Raw genomic sequence first — 18439 nt, 5'->3', positions numbered from 1 at the left:
GGCTGAGACAGGTGAATCACTTGAATCCAGGAGGCAGAGGTTGCAGTGAGCCGAGATCACACCATTGCACGTCGCCCTGGGCAACAAGAGTGAAATTCCATCTCAAAACAAAAACAAAACAAAATGTATGGTTATAATATCACTTTACCTGCTATATATGCCATAAATTATTCTTCATATTATTTATCTAAGATTGTAATTTCATATAGAATGCTTCCAAACTATGTTCAGTTGAAACTGAAAGGATCATAGCTTATAGATTTGTTTCTTTGATATGCCATAACATAACATCTTTTTAAACAATTATTAAATAGTTACTCTTAAAAATACTTGACTTACTAACTATGTACATTTTTGCAGATATAAGAAACTCCTGGAAAGGACAATAAATATGTTAGATGTATTTGGAAATGAAGACTTTGGTTTCCATGGAGACTTAAAAACAGATAAACTGAAAATGGATATTCTGATTAAGAAGCTAAAACCATAAGGTAATTTCTTTTAAAAAAATTATTTTATCTTAAGGTCTAGATTACCTGAGCAAGGCATGCAGGTGTGTTACATAGGTAAACGTGTGCCATGCCATGGTGGTTTGCTGCACCTATCAATCCATCACCTAGATATTAAGCCCCACAGGCATTAGCTATGGATCTTGATGCTCTCCCTCCTGACCCCAACAGGCCCCAGTGTTTGTTGTTTCCCTCCCCAAGTCCGTGTGTTCTCATTGTTCAGTTCCCACTTAAAAGTGAGAAGATGCAGTGTTTCGTTTTTTGTTCCTGCATTAGTTTGCAGAGGATAACAGCTTCGGGTTCATCCATGTCCCTGCAAAGAGCATGACCTCATTCGTTTGTATGGCTCCATAGTATTCCATGGTGTATATATACCACATTTTCTTCATCCCGTCTATCGCTGATGGACATCTGGGTTGATTCCATGTCTTTACTGTTGTGAACGGTGCTGCAGTGAACATACAAATGCATGTATCTTTATAATAGAGTAATTTACATTCCAACATACGGTAATTTTAAATCGGTTTGGGGATTAAAAATCACATAATTTGGGAAAATATTAATAATGAAAAAACACAAATTCTGCCAAAATATGTTGAGAAAATTGAGGATAAATATATCTTTTCAGATTTTAAGTGCATCAGGCTCTTAGTTAATCTTCCCCAGAACTGGGAAGACCTAGAAGGGGAGAGATTGGGCTACATTAATGAGGGACATTTCAATCTCTTGGCCCTGCAGCGGCCATTTCAAAATATGTCAAAAAATATATTTAGGGGTTAAATATTTTGATTTCCTTCAGCTTCTTCTCTCTGTGATGCTGGACCGGAATCGGGTTAGAAAGTGAGCCACATTATAAGAGTCAATAAAACCCATCTGATGAGATTTTATAGTTTGAAGTGTGTGATTCCCAGACCCTGTGGATAGAAATTGGAGCCAAAGAAAACAAGGTCTTATTCCTCAATATAAATCTCTCAGTGCTTTAAGCAGTGAAAGAAAGATTTTTCATTTAATTTTTACTGAGTTGATACTAATGAAAAGAATAGTTTTCAAAACAAATCCTTTTTTCTATAAAAAGGACATGCTGTTGATTCTCTTAGGCCTTGACCTCTGGCCAGTGATCTGAAACCAAGCAACATCTGTCTCCAGATCACTAGTACCAAAATCACTAGTACCAAATTAATTAGGGGTGGAGGATAACAGGTTTATTGAGAAATAATGAGCACACCATGCAATTCACTAATTATAATATACAATTCATTCACTTTCATATTTTGAGAGAGTTATGCAGTCCTCGTTACAATCAATTTTAGAATATTTTCATCACACTAAAAACAAACCCCACATTATTTAGCCATCTTCACTAGTTTCCCCTTCCTCCCTCAGCCCTAGGGAACCACCCACCTTCTTTGTATAGATTTGCCTATAAGCCTCTGAAATAAAAAGCAAGCGGTCTACAGTGACTGGCTTATTTCACTTAGCATAATTTTTCATGCTGCATCTGTGCTGTAGCAGGTATTGATGCAGAGTTTTTGCTCCTTAGTTCAGCTAAATCTGGGTTCTTCTGTCATGACCAGAAAAAATTAAGCATGAAGACACATTGAAGGGTGAGGAGGACAGAATTTATTAAGTGAAAGGAAAGTGCTCAGCAAAGAGAGGGGTCCTGCAAACAGGTTTCCACCTCACAATTGAATACCAGGAGCACATGAGCTGAAGTGGTCAGGCTCCTCCCTGCATAAGGCGGGAATTCCTGGTGACTCCTCCCCATCCCGCCAGTGCTTGTAGGCCTCCAGTCCTCTGCCGGCATGTCCAGGCAAGACAAGTCCAGGTTCCCTTATCTGCACATAACATTGCAGAAATATCTATTCAAAATCTTTGCCCGTTTTTAAAATTGGGTTATCTTGTTGTTTATGAATGGCAGACATTCTTTATATGTCCTATATATGTAAGTCCCTTATCAGATATATGCTTCTCAAATACTTTCTTCTACTCAGTGTCTTACCTTTTCACTTCTTGATACTGTCTTCTCAGGCACAGCAGTTTTCAATTTTGAAGTCCATTGAATCCATTTTTCCTTTGGAGTCATAGCTAAGAAAACACTGTGAAATGCAGTCACAAAGATTTATGCCAGGGTTTTCTTCTGAGGGTTTTATAGTTTTAGCTGTTACAGTTAACTGTTTTGAGTTAATTTTTAAATAAGATATCTGGTCCAGCTTTATTTATTTTTTGCATATGGATACCCAGTTTTCCCCAGCACCATTTGTTGAAAAAGACTATTCTTTTCCCATTCTGTTCTTTTGTTAACCTTGTATAAAACCAATTGACTGTAAATGTGCAAGTTTATTTTTAGATTATCAACTCTTAGCTTGTTTATGTCTATTCTTATGCCAAGGCCAAATCAAATTTAATGAGGAGTTTTTTTCCATCATATTGCATATTACCAGATGTCTCATGTCATAATAAAAATTAAATGTAGTGGAATATCTTTAACTTCACTTTTTGTGTCTCGAAGATGTCTCTGGCCAGCTTATACCTTACTTACTCTAAGACATGATGGAAATCAGGCTTACAAGACACACTTGATTTCTTTTTTTCTCCATTCCAACCTTTAGTCTCTTTTCCATTGCCCCACTCTATAGTTATATTTGCGGAAAGTTTTGATCACAGGATATGCTGACGTAGTCTAATATTTAGTGCATTATGTTTTGCTAATTCATTGTACTTCATAGAATCTTCCATAGCTGTCTACCATCCAGGAAGGAGAAGTTTAAGTCTGAGCTGCCAGCTTTCCTCAGTGGAAATCAAGTGAAGTCATCATCTTTCAGTTCGCAGATCCTCTTTCCACCTGGTAGCTGGTTCTCTTGGGTAGCACTGTGGCTAATACTTTTCTTGGTGCCAATCTTGCATTCTCAGAAACCACAGTTCCCTGTATTGACCTCCTTTTGCTGAAACAGAGATGCACAGCTCTGCTTTCTAGCTCAGTAGATGATTCTTGGAATATAAAGTTTAATTCATTCCAAGAAAAAGTCTTAGGAGTGCAGCACTTCAAAATCAGGTAATGTTCAGGCAATTTATCAGAGACACATAGTAGATTAGTATTTTGACTTTTGAAATTTCAGAATGTGCTATAGAGACACATTGTGGCATAACATAGAGATGGGATGGTCTTAACTCCTCCATACAAACAAGCTTGAAGTAAGGTGAAGGAGAAATTGCATTTGATGTCTTAGCACTCAAAGCGTGCTGTTTATTTTTACTTCTTTGAAGACTAAAAATCATTCCATAATGTTCTCCTTATTTCCTCACTGAGAAAAGGAAAATGAAAATTGAACACTAGATCGATTAATAAATACTCAAAGCTTCTTCTTTTAGGATTTTACTTCATTGAAATCAGGTAAATGTCTGATTTTGGTTATGTAACCAAGTATTTCTAGTTATTTCTCAAATCATATGTCTTCTTGCTTCCCAGTCTGGTCTCCTAACTTGAGGGGAAATTGTAAGGAGACACCCTGGCCTTGTTATCAGAGCTCATAATTGAAGGGGGTTTTAGGAAAAGTTCTTCCTCAGCAGCTTCTGTCTCTCTCCTGGTTATCTGCTGCTTCTCAGTAATGTTTGCCATCAGTGAATAAATCTCAACATTTATTAGATCCTACTTTAAAGGAGACTCTTTTCTGCTACACAAGTTATGTTTCCTGTCCTTTATTTTTCTAACAATTACCCAGAGTTTTGTGACTTACAAGAAAAACATTTCGTTTGTTCATGAACCTGTGGTTTGGAAAAAGCTTGGCCAGGAGAGCTTGTCTCTGCTCCCCTCAGCTTCTCTAGGAACAGCTGATCATTTGGGAAATGGAATCATCTGAAGCTTTGCTCACCCACGTGTTTGATGGCTGATACTGGCCATTGACTAGAACCTTGGTTGAGGCAGGCAGCATGAACACTGACCCTGGCACTGCCAGGCTGTCTTTGTGGCCTGATCTCTCTCACAATCTGGGGGCTGAGTTCGAAGGGAAAGCAGTCTGAGATAGGGAAGCCACATGGCATCCCTTTTACTGCATTCTATTCATTAGAAGGAAGTCAATAAGGTTGGCCCATATTCTGTTTTTAAATGGGATGAATATAGCCTCGCTTCTGTTCTAATTGACATACATATATATATATATATACACACACACACACACACACACACATAATTATGGCCATAGAGTGACATTTTGATACATGTACATAGTGTGTAATGATCAAGCTAACTAGCACATTTACTACTTCAGTCATTTTTCATTTCTTTGAATTATGAACATTCAAAATCTTCTGGCTTTTAAAAAACATACTATAAATCATAGCCATATTCACCCCACAATACCACAGAACACCGGAACTCATTCCTCTTATCTAACTGTAATTCTCCATCCATTAACCAGCCTCCCCTCTCCTACTTCTGTGAGATTTTTTGTTGTTGTTAAGAGACAGGACTTTTCTAGTGTAGTCTGGGCTCTGGGCAACTGTAGTCATCCAGATTGGAGACAGTGGTTTGATCATAGTTCACTGTAGCCTCAAACTCTTGGGCTCACATGATCCTCACACCTCAGCCTCCTGAGCAGCTGGGATTATGGGCATGCAGCACTGCACCTGTCTGATTTTTGACTTTGTAGAGATGTCTCCCTATGTTGTCCAGGGTGCACTGGAACTTTTGGCCTCAAGTGATTTTCCTGCCTTGGTCTTTTAAAGTGCTAAGAAATAACAGGCATCAGCCATGTTGCCCAGCCCTCAGTTTTTCTTCAGCTCCCACACATGAGTGAGAATGTGCAGTATTTATCTGCACTTACCATAACATCCCTCAGACTGATCCACGTGGCCAAAAATAACAGGATTTAATTCCCTTATATGGTGAATAGTATGCCATTGTGTATGTGTACCACAGTTTTTTGTCCATTCATTTGGTGATGGACATATAGGTTGATTTGATACATTAGCTGTTGTGAATAGTGCTACAATAAACATGTGAGGACAGGTATCCTTGTGATCTGTTGTTTTCTTTTCTGTTGCCTGAATACCCAGTAGTGGGGTTGCTGGGTCCCTGGGAAGTCCCATTATTAGATTTGTGAGAAAAACTCGTGTTGTTTTCTGTAGTGGCTGCACTAATTTACCTTCCCACCAACAGCATGTAAGAGTTTCCTGTTCTCTGGAGCCTCACCAGCATTTGTTATTTTTCTATCTTTTCAATGACAGCAATGTATTCAAATTGAAGCAAGATTATATCACATTGTAGATTTGATTTGTATTTCCCTGAGGATTAGTGATACTGAGCGTTTTTAAAATTACTTACTGGCTATTTGTATTTCTTTTTTCTAAAAAAGCAGTATAGTTAGATATTTTGTTTGATTTTGAAGTCAGATTTTATTTTAACGGTCAAGTTGTTTGAGTTTCTTGTATATTTTACATATTAGTCCCTTATTAGATGAATAGTTGACAATATTTTCTCCCACTCTACAGGTTTTCTCTTCACTCAGTTGTTTGCTGGCCAGAAGCTCTTTAGCTCAATGTACTACCATTGGTCTGTCATTTGTTTCTTCCTATGCTTCTGATGTCTTACCCATAAAAATCTTTGTGCAGACTAATGTCCTCAAGCATTTTCCCTATATTTATTTAAAGTAGTTTGATAATTTGGGGCCTTACATTTCAGTCTTCAATTGATTATGAGTTTCTTTTGTTATATGGTGTTACAGAGGAAGCTAGTAGCATTCTTCCCCATATGGATATTTAGTTTTCCCAGTGCCATTCATTTGAAGAGACTGTCCTTTCCCAATGTACGTTCTTGTCACCTTAGTCCAAAATCAGTTGGCTTTAAATATGTGGATTTATTTCTGGGTGCTGTATGCTATGGCCTTTACCCCAAGAATCATTACTTCTTAAAATGCAATTCAAATTGTCCTGAAACATTTGCAGTCTATGGAGAGGCTTATGGCATCAGAATCCTTATTTACAGGATTCATTATTTTCTGTCTTTTTGAAATATGGTCTTTGTCTGTCATCCAGGCGGAAGTGCAGTGGTGTGGTCATAATTCACTGCAGCTCTGAACTCTGGGTACAAGCCATCCTTTTGCCTCAGTCTCCCAACTAGCTGGCTCTACATGCATGAGCCACCATGCCTGGCTAATTTAAAATATACACACACACACACACACACACACACACACACACATATAGACATGGGAGTATCACTATGTTGCTCTTGCTGATCTCAAATTCCTGGCCTCCAGTGATCTTTCTGCCACAGCCTCCTAAAGTGCTGGGATTACCGGCATGAGCCACCATCCCTAGTATAGAGTATTAAATTATTTTCAAAGTCTTATTCCCAGAACCATTTATTGACTTTGGCCTAAATCACCCAATGTGATATGTCTGACACTGTTTTGACATATTGTGGGAAGTGAGGAAAAGGGAGGGAGTTAGACACTTTTCACTAAGAGATCACTTAGTGCCATTGAAGGAGGAACATAAATGTATTATCAGGAAAATAAAAGTCGGATGAAGTGCAAAAGTTCTCTGGAAAGATGACAGTAAAGCATATATTTTTGTGACTCATGGTAGCTTTAACTTTGCTCTTAAAATTCTGAGTAATTTAAGGCTTTACATTTGAAGAATCTACTGTGTTACAGATAACATTTTATTGCAAGTAAATACTTTTCAAAATTTGCTATTGGTTTTGTATTAGATTATTCTTAGCCTACTTCATTATCAAACTATATTATTTTATTCATGCAGTTTGATGATCTTATGGCAGAGAAGGAAGCTGTATCTTCAAAATATGTCAATTTGGTGAAAGACAGACAAGTTCTTCAACATGAGCTATTTATGAAAAAAGTACAACAGGAATGTGAAAAACTTGAGGAGGATAAAAAGATGTTGAAAGAACAAATATTAAATCTTAAGACGCATATGGAAAACAATATGGTAGAACATGGCAAAGTACAAGAATATAAATCGGAGCTAGGTGAAAAGGCAATGCAGGCAATAGAAAAATTAGAAGAAATCCATTTACAGGTTAGTTATTTAAATCAGATAAGTTTATCTGTAATGTGCTTTCATTTATTTCACTGCAAACTGTATTTTGGATATGTATATGTTGTGTTTTTCTTCTGCCTCTCTTGTAGCAGTTTGCTTTGTAGAGTTCTAGAAAAAAATGGCATCTGTTTTTTCTTTTAAATATTTAAATTTCCATTATTATTATAACAAGATCAATCTTTCAGAGTAATGATTCTCACTATGGAGTCATTTGATGATTAAGACCAGTTGGCATAAGAAAAAATTGTGATTTAGAAATTATGTGATACTTTTGAATTGGTCTTAAGCTACAATGTTCTTTGATCACTTTTTAAAATTATGAATGGATTCTATTACTTTTTGTATGACCAGATTACATTAACAGTAACATAATTATGATTGCAAATTTGTATAAATCAGACTTAATTCTGAATTCAGTTATTAGTTTTCTTGATAATGCTGATAAATATGTTAAGCTTCAACCTCTTTTTTTAACATATTCAAAATTGTTCTTTGAATCACTGACTCAAAATGAAAGGCAAAAAGCATATGGTAATTAGGTTATAATTGTTTTAAAAGTGTATTCTTTTCATTTGTTTTAGACACAAGCACAATATGAAAAACAATTGGAGCAGTTAAGCAAGGATAACATGGCTTCACTAAATAAGAAGGAACTCACACTTAAAGATGTGGAGTGTAAATTCTCCGAAATGAAAACTGCTTATGAAGAGGTTACAACCGAATTGGAAGAATATAAGGAAGCCTTTGCAGCAGCATTGAAAGCTAACAATTCCATGTCAAAAAAAATAACGAAGTAAGTCAAAACATACACTTGTAGGAAATGAACTAAGCTCATTAATTTGTTTTGAAAACGTAATTTTTAGTGAGATGGCTTCAGGAGATTAGTAGGAAGTGAATGCTAATTTGATAATGTAATTTTGGAAAATAATGTTAGTAAATAATGTTACCTTTAAAATATTAGTCAAGGATAATTTCTGTCCTATTTCTATTTTTTTTTTTTTTTTTTGCTTCTGTATGACTTTTTTCCCCTGAAAAATCTCATGTAGTTAATCTGATCTGTTAGTTTTTGTCACTATTTTTGAAGTTTTATAATTCGTAAAGTGATCTTGTTATAAAATTACTTGTCAGAGTTTCCCTAAATAGAAAGATTAATGAGTTTAATTTATTTTTCAGTAGATCACAACCTACACCCAAAGTGTCGAGTGGTACTGCTACTCTGGGCACAATCGTTTTTTAATTGTGATTTTTAGTATTATCAATAGAGGGTATCTCAAGAAAGACTATTTGTGTAACATTTTCAAGGTGTTACAGAAAGGCATCCTTGTGAAATAGGGAATCATTATCAAGGAATTTAAAGAAGTGTAATTCACAAAGTGGCTAAAAAGTAACACCTTGTTCAGCCTGAAGATTTGTGTGGAAGGCAGAAAGAACAAGCCCCCACTCCAGTGCCTTGGTCACAGTGCTGGGGGCTAATTGCCTTCAGCGCTGCTTTAGTTCTTTTTATCCCCAACCACACCATCTAGTTCTCCCCGAGGAGCTGTTGCTCTGAGTTCTTCCTCAGTGCCAGATGCTTAATTATTCCTAGATAATGGGTGAAATGTGCAAGGGTGAAACCTAAAATTTCTATACTAAACACAACTATTCCTAGATTTTTTTGTTCATTTTAGTTTTCTTAACCTACATTAAGGAGTACAACATGATGTTTTGATATAATTATTTCCAGTGAAGTGGTTCTTATACTCAAGCAAATCAACATATTCATTTTCCCGCATAGTTACCCTTTAAATACAAGTATTTCTAATGGAATCTTTAGAATGTCACAAGTGGAGCCATTTTAGAAGGCAGCAAGTTTCACCTGGTGAGCTGTGCATCACTGACAGCCGTTTCTCTCCCCTGTCTACTTTGTTTGAACTGCTTGTTCAGTATAAATTACCTTAGAAACACGGGTGCTTCTTTAGAATGATTTTACAATTATAATTGCGTACAACAGATATGCTGTCACACATCTTCGGTGTGAAAACACCGTTTAGTGGGTACTTTGGTTTACTCTCAGGGCAACGTTTTAAAAACTGCAAGTCATTAAGAATCATTTAAGGAAAAATGAAATACTAAGCATTTGTCTTGCTATCTTTACAGATCGAATAAGAAAATAGCAATGATCAGCACCAAGCTCCTTATGGAGAAAGAGCGGATGAAAAATTTTCTCAGCACTCTTCCTACAAGGTGAGACCCAGAGTCATCTTGTGTTGGAAATCTTACTACTATAGGACTCAACAGAAAATATATTCCCCAGATGCCCATCAGAATTCCTACTTCAAACCAATAGACTTCAAATAACTGCAAGAACTACTTGACTGAGGCTAGTTATATGACCGTTTCTCTTTTGGCTTTCATTTCTCTAATATAATTCTTTGTAATTTGGTAAAATACTAAGTTGTTCTGTTGACTTATGCATGTTAAGTAAAGATCATAATTAGCTATATTAACACAAAAAGGAAATGGAAACTTTACATTTTTTAATTCCCTGGAGCTCTCATTTTCAAGAGATACCCATTTGCTAACTTTATTCAATACATGTGACTAAACTGACACATTTAAAATGTCTTTAAAAGCTGCATTTAAGTTAGGTTTTAGAAATTGCATGTTATTGCCTAATAACTGACGATATACCTTGAGATGCTTTGGCTTACTCTCTAATTAATTCTAGTTTAGTTGTGGTGCATACTACCACCTTTTTCTTTTCTTTTCTTTTCTTTTAATACAGTGTCTCCCTCTGTTGTCCAGGCTGGAGTGTCGTGGCACCATCTCGGCTCACTGCAACCTCCACCTCCCAGGTTCAAGCGATTTTCCTGCCTCAGCCTCCCAAGTAGCTGAGAATTCCGTATATACAATGGAATACTTTGCAGCCATGAAAATAACAAAATCAGGTCCTTTGCAGCAACGTGGATACGGCTGGAATCTACTACCCTAATCAAACTAACACAGAAACAGAAACCAGATATCTCCTGCTTTCACTCATGTGGGAGCTACACATTGGGTGCACATTATCATAAACATGGGAATAATAGACACTGAGAAATAAGAACGGGGAGGGACAGAGTGGGCCAGGGTTACTTACTGGGTCATATGCTCACTACCTGTGTGATGGGTTCAGTTGTACTCCAAATCTTGGCATGCCTCAATATACCTTTGGAAAAACCTCCTCAGGTACCACTTTAATTGAGAATACAAACTAGGAAAAAAAAAAAAAAGAAAGAAAAATTTACCGTAAAAAAAGTTTAGTGTAAGTAGAGAATAGAAATTTCTTTTTAAGATAAAATTTATTGGAGTAAAAAAACGGATTAAACTTTTATAAAGGGCAGAGTTTTGCTAAGAATTTCAAAGAAATGCATTCATTGTAAAAGATGACTTTAATTTTTTTTTTTTCTTCTTTATTGAGACAGGGTCTCACTCTGTTGCCGTGGTACAATATTGGCTCACTGCAACCTCCAATCCCTGGCTTCAAGCAATTTTCCTGCCTTAGCCTCCCAAGTAGCTGGGACTATAGATGTGTGCCACCACACCCAGCTGATTTTTGTATTTTTAGTAGAGACTAGGTTTCCTCATGTTGGCCAGGATGGTCTCAATCACCTGACCGCGTGATCTTCCCGCCTTGGCCTCTCCAAATCCTGGGATTCCAGGCATGAGCCACCACGCCTGGCCATTGTTTAACCTTTGTACTAATAAACACCACCTTTCTAAAATCATGTATATGCAATAGACCAATATTAACTGTATTTTTGTCCAATTACTCTAAGCAGCATTACACAGATACATTCTCTGTTATCTAAAATAAGAAAATTTACTTTATGTATGTGATTATTTTTCTTTTGAAGCCAACTTCAAGTTATGTCTAGTCACTAAAAATACTAAAGGCCACAATTTGTAAGTGATATATTATTTTCATGATAATGTTTCTTGTTTAACTTAAACGTTATTATTATTTTCACTTATTTTAGATGGAGCCGGACTGTGTAGAACAAATAGAGAAACAAAGAGAAGTATGTTGCCAAAATTTATTCCTTAAATTTAGGTTTATTTTAGAAATAAAATTTAATAACAAATGGCATTCCTTTTCATTGTTGGGTTGGTAGATACCACGTTTTTTTTTCTCTCACGCACATCTAATGAAAGATGTGAAAACAAAAACTTCCACAGAGAAGACTGTCCTTGTGCACCATAAATTCATCACATCCCATAGCTTCAAAAATTCCCAAGAAGTCTATGCATCTCTTTTTCACTGGCTCTACACTTTGTTAAGTTTTGCCATCCTCATGGAACTGTCAGCCAGCACCCTGAAACGATTCTCAGAAAACAAAGGCATCATCAAGTTCTCAGGGTTTTGGTAGAGATTGAAGGCCAACAGACCTCATACTCACTCAGAAATACTTAGCTGAGCAATAACCCTTTGTAGGCAGTCACTTGACAGGTGACATTTTAAATCTCCTGTCATTTACTGTGTCATTGGCTTACGTCTGTTCTCAGGAAAAGTTCCAACTTTTTCACCATGAAATAAAAACACCCACGTCAATGTGATTCCTGTCAAGTTACTCAACCTTGTCTCTCACCACTTACTGCACTCTGCCCTTTGCTCTAGCGCCAAACTGGATGGAGCAGAACTCTGCAGGGCTCTTCCTCACCTCAGGCTCTTTGCCTGCACCTCTTCCTTCTCTCTGATGAGCTTTTCCTTGTCCTTCAGGTATATTATATATTGTATCTTCCACCAGAAAGCCCATGATATTGACCTAAAAGTGGGATAGATGACCCTTCTGTGTGTTCCAGTAGTGCCCTGCTGTATACCTCTCATGTATCCATGATTCTATATGGGCATTGTCTTGTCTGTTTTTTTAGGGTATAGCTTATGACTGTTGGGAGGTGGACCATACCATCTTCATCTTGAAATTCTAGTGCTGGTTCTAGAATCTTAGCACGTGTCTGTTGGGTAGATGAATGAAGAATGAAAAAGCTCTGATATTTAAACACAATTAGAGTTAATGCCATGTGTAAATTATTTAATAGTAATTTTGTATTGTAAATGTACATACATATTTCTCATTCTTTTTTTTTTTTTTTTTTTTTTTTGAGACGGAGTCTCGCGCTGTCACCCAGGCTGGAGTGCAGTGGCCGGATCTCAGCTCACTGCAAGCTCCGCCTCCCGGGTTCACGCCATTCTCCTGCCTCAGCCTCCCGAGTAGCTGGGACTACAGGCGCCCGCCATCTCACCCGGCTAATTTTTTGTATTTTTTAGTAGAGACGGGGTTTCACCGTGTTAACCAGCATGGTCTCGATCTCCTGATCTCGTGATCCGCCCGTCTCGGCCTCCCAAAGTGCTGGGATTACAGGCTTGAGCCACCGCGCCCGGCCCATATTTCTCATTCTTATTAACTCTGATAAAGTTCTCAACTCCTTAGTTTTTAAAATCACACTGAGTTAACCGAAGTGTTTTAGGTAAAGAACATAATTCTGCATTTTTCTTTCCAGCTGTTGCTGTGTTGGACACTTTCACCCGTCTACTTTCTTCTATGGAATCCACTGGTAAGCCACATCTAATCAAGAGAATATTTAACCGTAAAATCTCAAGGACAAATTTTATGATTTAAAAGATTATGAAACTTTATTACTGGGCTATTTACACAACATTTTAATTGTTTGTCATAAAATGCACAACATCACAATCTTTACTGAAGTAGGATATTTTAGTATCATATGTATGAAGATAATTTATAGGGTATTTTAAATGTTGTTTTTCAGTCTCCTTCAGTTTTAAGTGGATTTTGCAGATGAAAACCAGTATTACTGAGTTTGACATACTCAGATTGCCCAAATGTCAGCTGTTTAAACAGCCAAACAACCAAGTCATCATTGATTCTTTAGTAAAGGTCATCGAAGACTTATTTGCATGTCACAGTCTGTATTACTTAGGAGACCTAAGGAGTACCTGCCAGGCTTGTCCATGCTAATGTTATGATTTTCTTTTTGTAGTTGAACCGTATTTTGTGTGGTGATGATCTGAGGCTCTGTAAATATCTGGTTACTCCTCAAAACACACTAGATTTGGCATTTCATGGATGACTTGTGTTTGAACAATTACTACTCCAGTGGTTGCCAGGTGATTATTTTCTGATTCTCTTATTTGTTCTACATGGAGAAATAAAACCAATAAATAAGGGAGAAGGGAAAGCTCATGTTTCTGGTGCTCCAATTCCCCAAGATTAGGCCAGTGGTAGACATTCCAAGCTGACTTTATGTCTTTTTGGTTTGTGCCTGTTACTCTGTCAGCACTTTTTTACTGTCTGGCACAAAATGTTCTAAGATAATCTTGTGTTTTCTCTGCCTCAGCCCTGGAATGAGTGATTTTTCTTAGAAGCAGAGGTGGAGCCACTGAGGAAGCACAGGCGAGCCCTCCCCAGCATGTGCTCACTGGTCCCCAACAGAAGAACAGCTGCTGCATCCACTGAGGTACCAAGAAACTAGCAAAGGGCCTTCTGGCTGTCTGGGGACAGTCCTCATGTGGTCCCTGGCTCAGCCTCAAGGGTTCTGGGTTAGTCTCCCTGCAGCCTCTGTGCTGTGTCTCTAGATCGGGCTCTGCGGGAAGGGCCCTGGGAGACCCAGCAGCACAGGGTGTCTCGTCTGCCAAATGTCCCTCCCTTCCTCCCACTCTGACACTCAGGAGTAAGGTAGATGGGGTTTCCAGGCTGTGCCAGGCCACCTCACTATCTCCTTTGAGATGAACCCTGCGGGCCTTGGGGGATGAGTGTGAAGCTGGCTACCTGGAACCTGAGGCTGACTGTCTCTCCCTGTGTCTTGGAGGAGAGGCCTTGTCCCAAGAAAACCCCCAGGGCCTGACCCCTGGGCATGCATGCAGGGAGGGAGGGTCTGTGGGCTAGAGGGGACATTGTAATGAGACTTTAAGCTGCACTGCTCAGGGGCCGAGTGGGTAGACCATGGTCAGAAATGACCTGGTCGTTAGGACCTAGTCAGTTGGTACCTGATCAGCAGGGGCCTGGTTAGTGGTGTTCTCCTCAGTAAAGTTCTCATCGGTGGGGACCTGGCGACCTAGTCATTGGAAGCCTGGTCAGTGGGGACCTGGTCAGAGGGGGTCTTATTAGTGGGGCCTGATCGGTTGGAAGATGAACAATGAAAAACTGGTTGGTGGGGCCTATACAGTATACCAGGGGCCTGGTCCGTGTGGGGCCTTAGTGGCTTGGAGCCTGGACAGTGAGGGCCTGGTCAGAGGGGACTCGGTCAGCTGGGGACTGATCCATGGAGATTTGTTCGTTGAGGGACGGGGGAGCGGCAACCTGGGAAATTGTGGTCTTGTCAGTGGGAACCTGGGCAGTGGGGACCAGGTCAATGGGAAATTGGTCAGTGGGGTCTGGCCCATGAGGCCAATTAAGTGTGAGCCTGGTTAGGAAGACATGGTCAGTTGGGACTTGGTCAGTGGGACCTGGTCAATGGAGGAGTGGTCATTAGGGGCCTCGTCAGTAGGGATCTGGTCAGGGGCGGCTGGTCAGTAGGAACGTGGCCAGCTGGCCACTGTGTGACCTCAGGCAGAGGGTTTGTCTGTGGAGTCTCCTTGCCTCCATCTGCAGGGAAGGTGAGTCAGGGTACCCTGGCGGGTGGCTGGTAAAAGAAGATGAGAAGATGTGTTGAATCCAGCACTGTTTGGCAGACCTACCACTTTACACAGGACCTGTGTTCCACCTAGAGAGGGTGCCAGCCCTCTCTGCTCTACCCGGTGCCCCTCCTTTGTCTGCATCTCCAGGACCCCCATGGATGGGGAAGGCAGAGATTGGAGAGCACCTGTAGAGGCTCTAATGCTGGCCACGGGCCCTGGTGGTGACAGTGGTGAGACCTGGGTGCTCCCCTGAGTGTAGAAGCTAAGCCTGGCGAGAGAAGCAAGACAAACACACACATACGCACACACACAGGCACACACACATGCACAAATGCACTGCATGCACACATGTCAGTTCAGGGGATAGTGGACACTGACTCTGAGCCCTCTTGACCCAAGCAGGTTCCAGTTGTGCTAGGTTGTGTCACCCCACGATGTCACTCTTGCTGAGCCCCTATCGCCTCTGTGTTATGGAGCAGTTAGAGGCACAGAGCAGAGTCCGTGAGTGGCTCTGCGTGAAGGACTGTTTTCTAGGTGAGAAGCACATCTCAGCACAGCTGACTCATCAGACTCAAGTGAGTGGGACCAACTCTCTTCTCTTCCTCCTGGCTTGGGGACAGTCGCTATCAGGTGGGTGGTTTTGGCCTTTGGGCAGCTACTGAGGATAAACCTTAAACACGCACCGGGTGCCTGTTCTGTGCTGACAGTCATCTCATTCATCCTCACAGCAATTCCAATCTGAATCTTCTCTGGACACCCCCAAGACCACCAGGACAACCCCATCAGGGCCCTGTCACCAGGCCCAGTCTGGCTCCATGATAACCAAGACGCAGGTCCAGACACAAGCGCCCTGCATGGTGCCTGCATGTGACTCCCCTTAGTGGGTAGTGACCAGCGCACCATGGAAGAAGCCAGGGCAGCATGTGGCCAGCTGCCCTGCAGCCCCAGATGACTCCTGGGCATTGGGACGTCATTCTTAAAGGGGAAGCTGGTCACTTTGAGGTCCCTGGAAGGAAGGGTGAATGTGTCATCCCAACAGCCCTGGCAGCCAGCAGCATGCCATACATCTTCTCACCCAACCTTTGTGACAGAGGCCACCTTCCGGGGCACAAGTCCCATACCTAAAGGGTCCTCTCTCAGTCGGGGGGCCTCATCCTGAGCCCTGGGATGGGAGAGGCACCATGTACCCCCCTGCAGCAGCCAGGATTACCACCCAGGGGACTCATCTTTCTGTGGCCCTGGCCAGACTTAGAATTTGGCCCAAGACAAGACAAGCTCAGTCAGAGCAGCTTGTCAGTACTCAGGCCCTATGTATGCCAGGCATGGCCAAGCTGGCTCAAAGAGCAGCCAGCCACCTCTGCAAGGGTGTGCCAGGAGCAGGTGGACCAGCCACCAACCTCACCCACTCAAGAAAACAAGGATGGCCAGGTTCCCACACCCTGAGTGACCACCACCTGACAGCTGATGAAGTGGAGGCTTGAGGAAAAGCAGATGGCACTGGGGCCCTACTTCCAGGGCAGAATAACTGATTGACCCTGACTGGCAGTGAGTGAGTTGGGGACTGCTCCATCTGCTCCTGGCACACCCTTGCAGAGGTGGCCGGTTGCTCTTTGAGCCAGCTTGGCCTTGCCTGGCATGCACAGGCCTCAGTGCAACAACTGTGCTGCAAATGGAGTCACATAGAGGATATGAGCAGCAGGCTCAGGAGCAAGCTGTGCGCTGCCTTTGGGGCTCCAGCCCATGCATCAGAGTTCCTACAGTACTGTGGGCTTCTTGGGTGCCAAGAGGCAGACCACAGGCCATCCTGAGGAGGACTTTGGTAAGAGCTTCCTTGTGTATGTGGATGATGTCCAGGATGTTGGCCTGGTGTCCCTGAGGCAGCACTAACAGGTCCATGACTGGGTCCAGGCCCTGCCTGGGCTGATTGGCGAAGATCTCCCTGGCAGCATTGAAGGCATCGGTGGTGAAGTGGCATCTATGTTCAAGTGCAGAAAGGGCCCAGTATGGTGGAGGAACCACACGGCCAGCTTCTGGGTGTGGGCACAGTGCCACATCCTTTGTCACTTCCTGATGTGCCCCACCAGCACTGAAGAGACAGCCTGGAAACAGGGCAAGAGGAAGGCTGAGAAGGATGAGATGGTGAGTCCCAGATTCTTCCTGTCCCTAAGCCCACCCCGAGTGACCCTCAACCTTTAGGAATGGGAGAGCAGATTGACAGCTTCAAGTACTTCACCAAGAAGATGGACAACAGGGCACTCAGCTCAACTTCACAGTGAGTTGACATGCAAGCAGATGATGGTGACAGGCTTTAAGAAAGAGCATCAGATGGCAGCCAGTACTTCAGCCTCAGCCAGGCATTGGAGTCAGACCAGGCCATCCACTTCACCATAGAGGCCTTCCACACTCTCAGTGAGCTCTTTGCCAGTCAGCCCAGGCAGGACCTGGACCCAGTCATGGACCTGTTAGTGCTGTCTCAGGGACACCAGACCAACATCCTGGACATCATCCGCATGCACAAGGACGCGCTTACCAAAGTCACGGAGAGCCGGCAATATGTGGCAGAAGTGAAGACAGAGGTGCAGAGGCTGATGACATCAGATTCAGGAACAGGATTTCTTTGGCCACTTTGGCTGAAATTCACCACTTTCATCCAATTCGAGTGAGAGACATGGACTCACAGATGCTGCATTTCTTGCAGCAAAAGATACTGTTTTTTCAAAAAGTCACCCAGGAATTGATAGTGTTGAATGACTAGATACTCGATCGTGGACTGTTTCCAGTTCAAGGATTCGTTCTACAGAGAATAACAACACTAGAGCAAAGAGCTAGTGCCCGCTATCGGTAGTAGCACAAGGATGGTTTTGTGATCAACTGAAATCCAGCTGAATACAGAATTGTGTAGGAAACAGTTAATATGATGATACAATAGAAACAGTAGCAAATATGAATTAAATCATGCTATGAATGCCTAAACTACCATTGTAACTTTTGGAAGAATAATAATATCACTTTACTGCTTTTTGAAGTATGAATATTTTAGTGTATGTGCTATAGGCCTCAAATCCTATAAAGAATCTCCAAGAAGTTGCCTGGATAAAGCCTGCTGTGGATGTCTTTATACTCAAAGATTGATGATGTAGTTTGAATGTTTGTCCCCACCAAATCTCCTGTTGAATTATATTTCCTACTGTGGAAGGTGGATCCTGGTATAAGG

The 18439-nt window shown here is 41.1% G+C and overlaps 1 protein-coding gene across 4 annotated transcripts in view; it reads left to right on the top strand.

Annotated features, from left to right (window-relative positions):
- The window catches only part of LOC126929831 (ankyrin repeat domain-containing protein 18B-like), a 24031-nt gene extending 9661 nt beyond the window's left edge, over positions 1 to 14370 (top strand). The window contains exons 3-10 of one of the 4 annotated variants that reach the window (XR_007717291.1): positions 7269 to 7547; positions 8150 to 8361; positions 9705 to 9791; positions 10353 to 10495; positions 11567 to 11608; positions 13089 to 13142; positions 13590 to 13716; positions 13947 to 14370. Coding sequence is in view for 2 of the 4 variants with exons in the window: in XM_050746493.1 (XP_050602450.1) it covers positions 7269 to 7547; positions 8150 to 8361; positions 9705 to 9791; positions 10353 to 10495; positions 11567 to 11608; positions 13089 to 13142; positions 13590 to 13612 (840 nt within the window). In the remaining 2 variants the exon portion in view is untranslated. Of the gene's footprint in view, positions 1 to 7268; positions 7548 to 8149; positions 8362 to 9704; positions 9792 to 10332; positions 10507 to 11566; positions 11609 to 13088; positions 13143 to 13589; positions 13775 to 13946 lie in introns of those variants that run through there. The other 3 variants (XM_050746493.1, XR_007717292.1, XM_050746494.1) reach the window with 3 other exon arrangements.
- The last annotated feature ends 4069 nt before the right edge of the window (positions 14371 to 18439 follow it).

This window comes from Macaca thibetana, chromosome 10 (genome assembly GCF_024542745.1).
Source record: "Macaca thibetana thibetana isolate TM-01 chromosome 10, ASM2454274v1, whole genome shotgun sequence".
NCBI lineage: Eukaryota > Metazoa > Chordata > Mammalia > Primates > Cercopithecidae > Macaca > Macaca thibetana.
The sequence above is the reverse complement of the archived record's forward strand: the minus strand, read 5'-3'. Positions and strand labels throughout refer to the sequence as shown.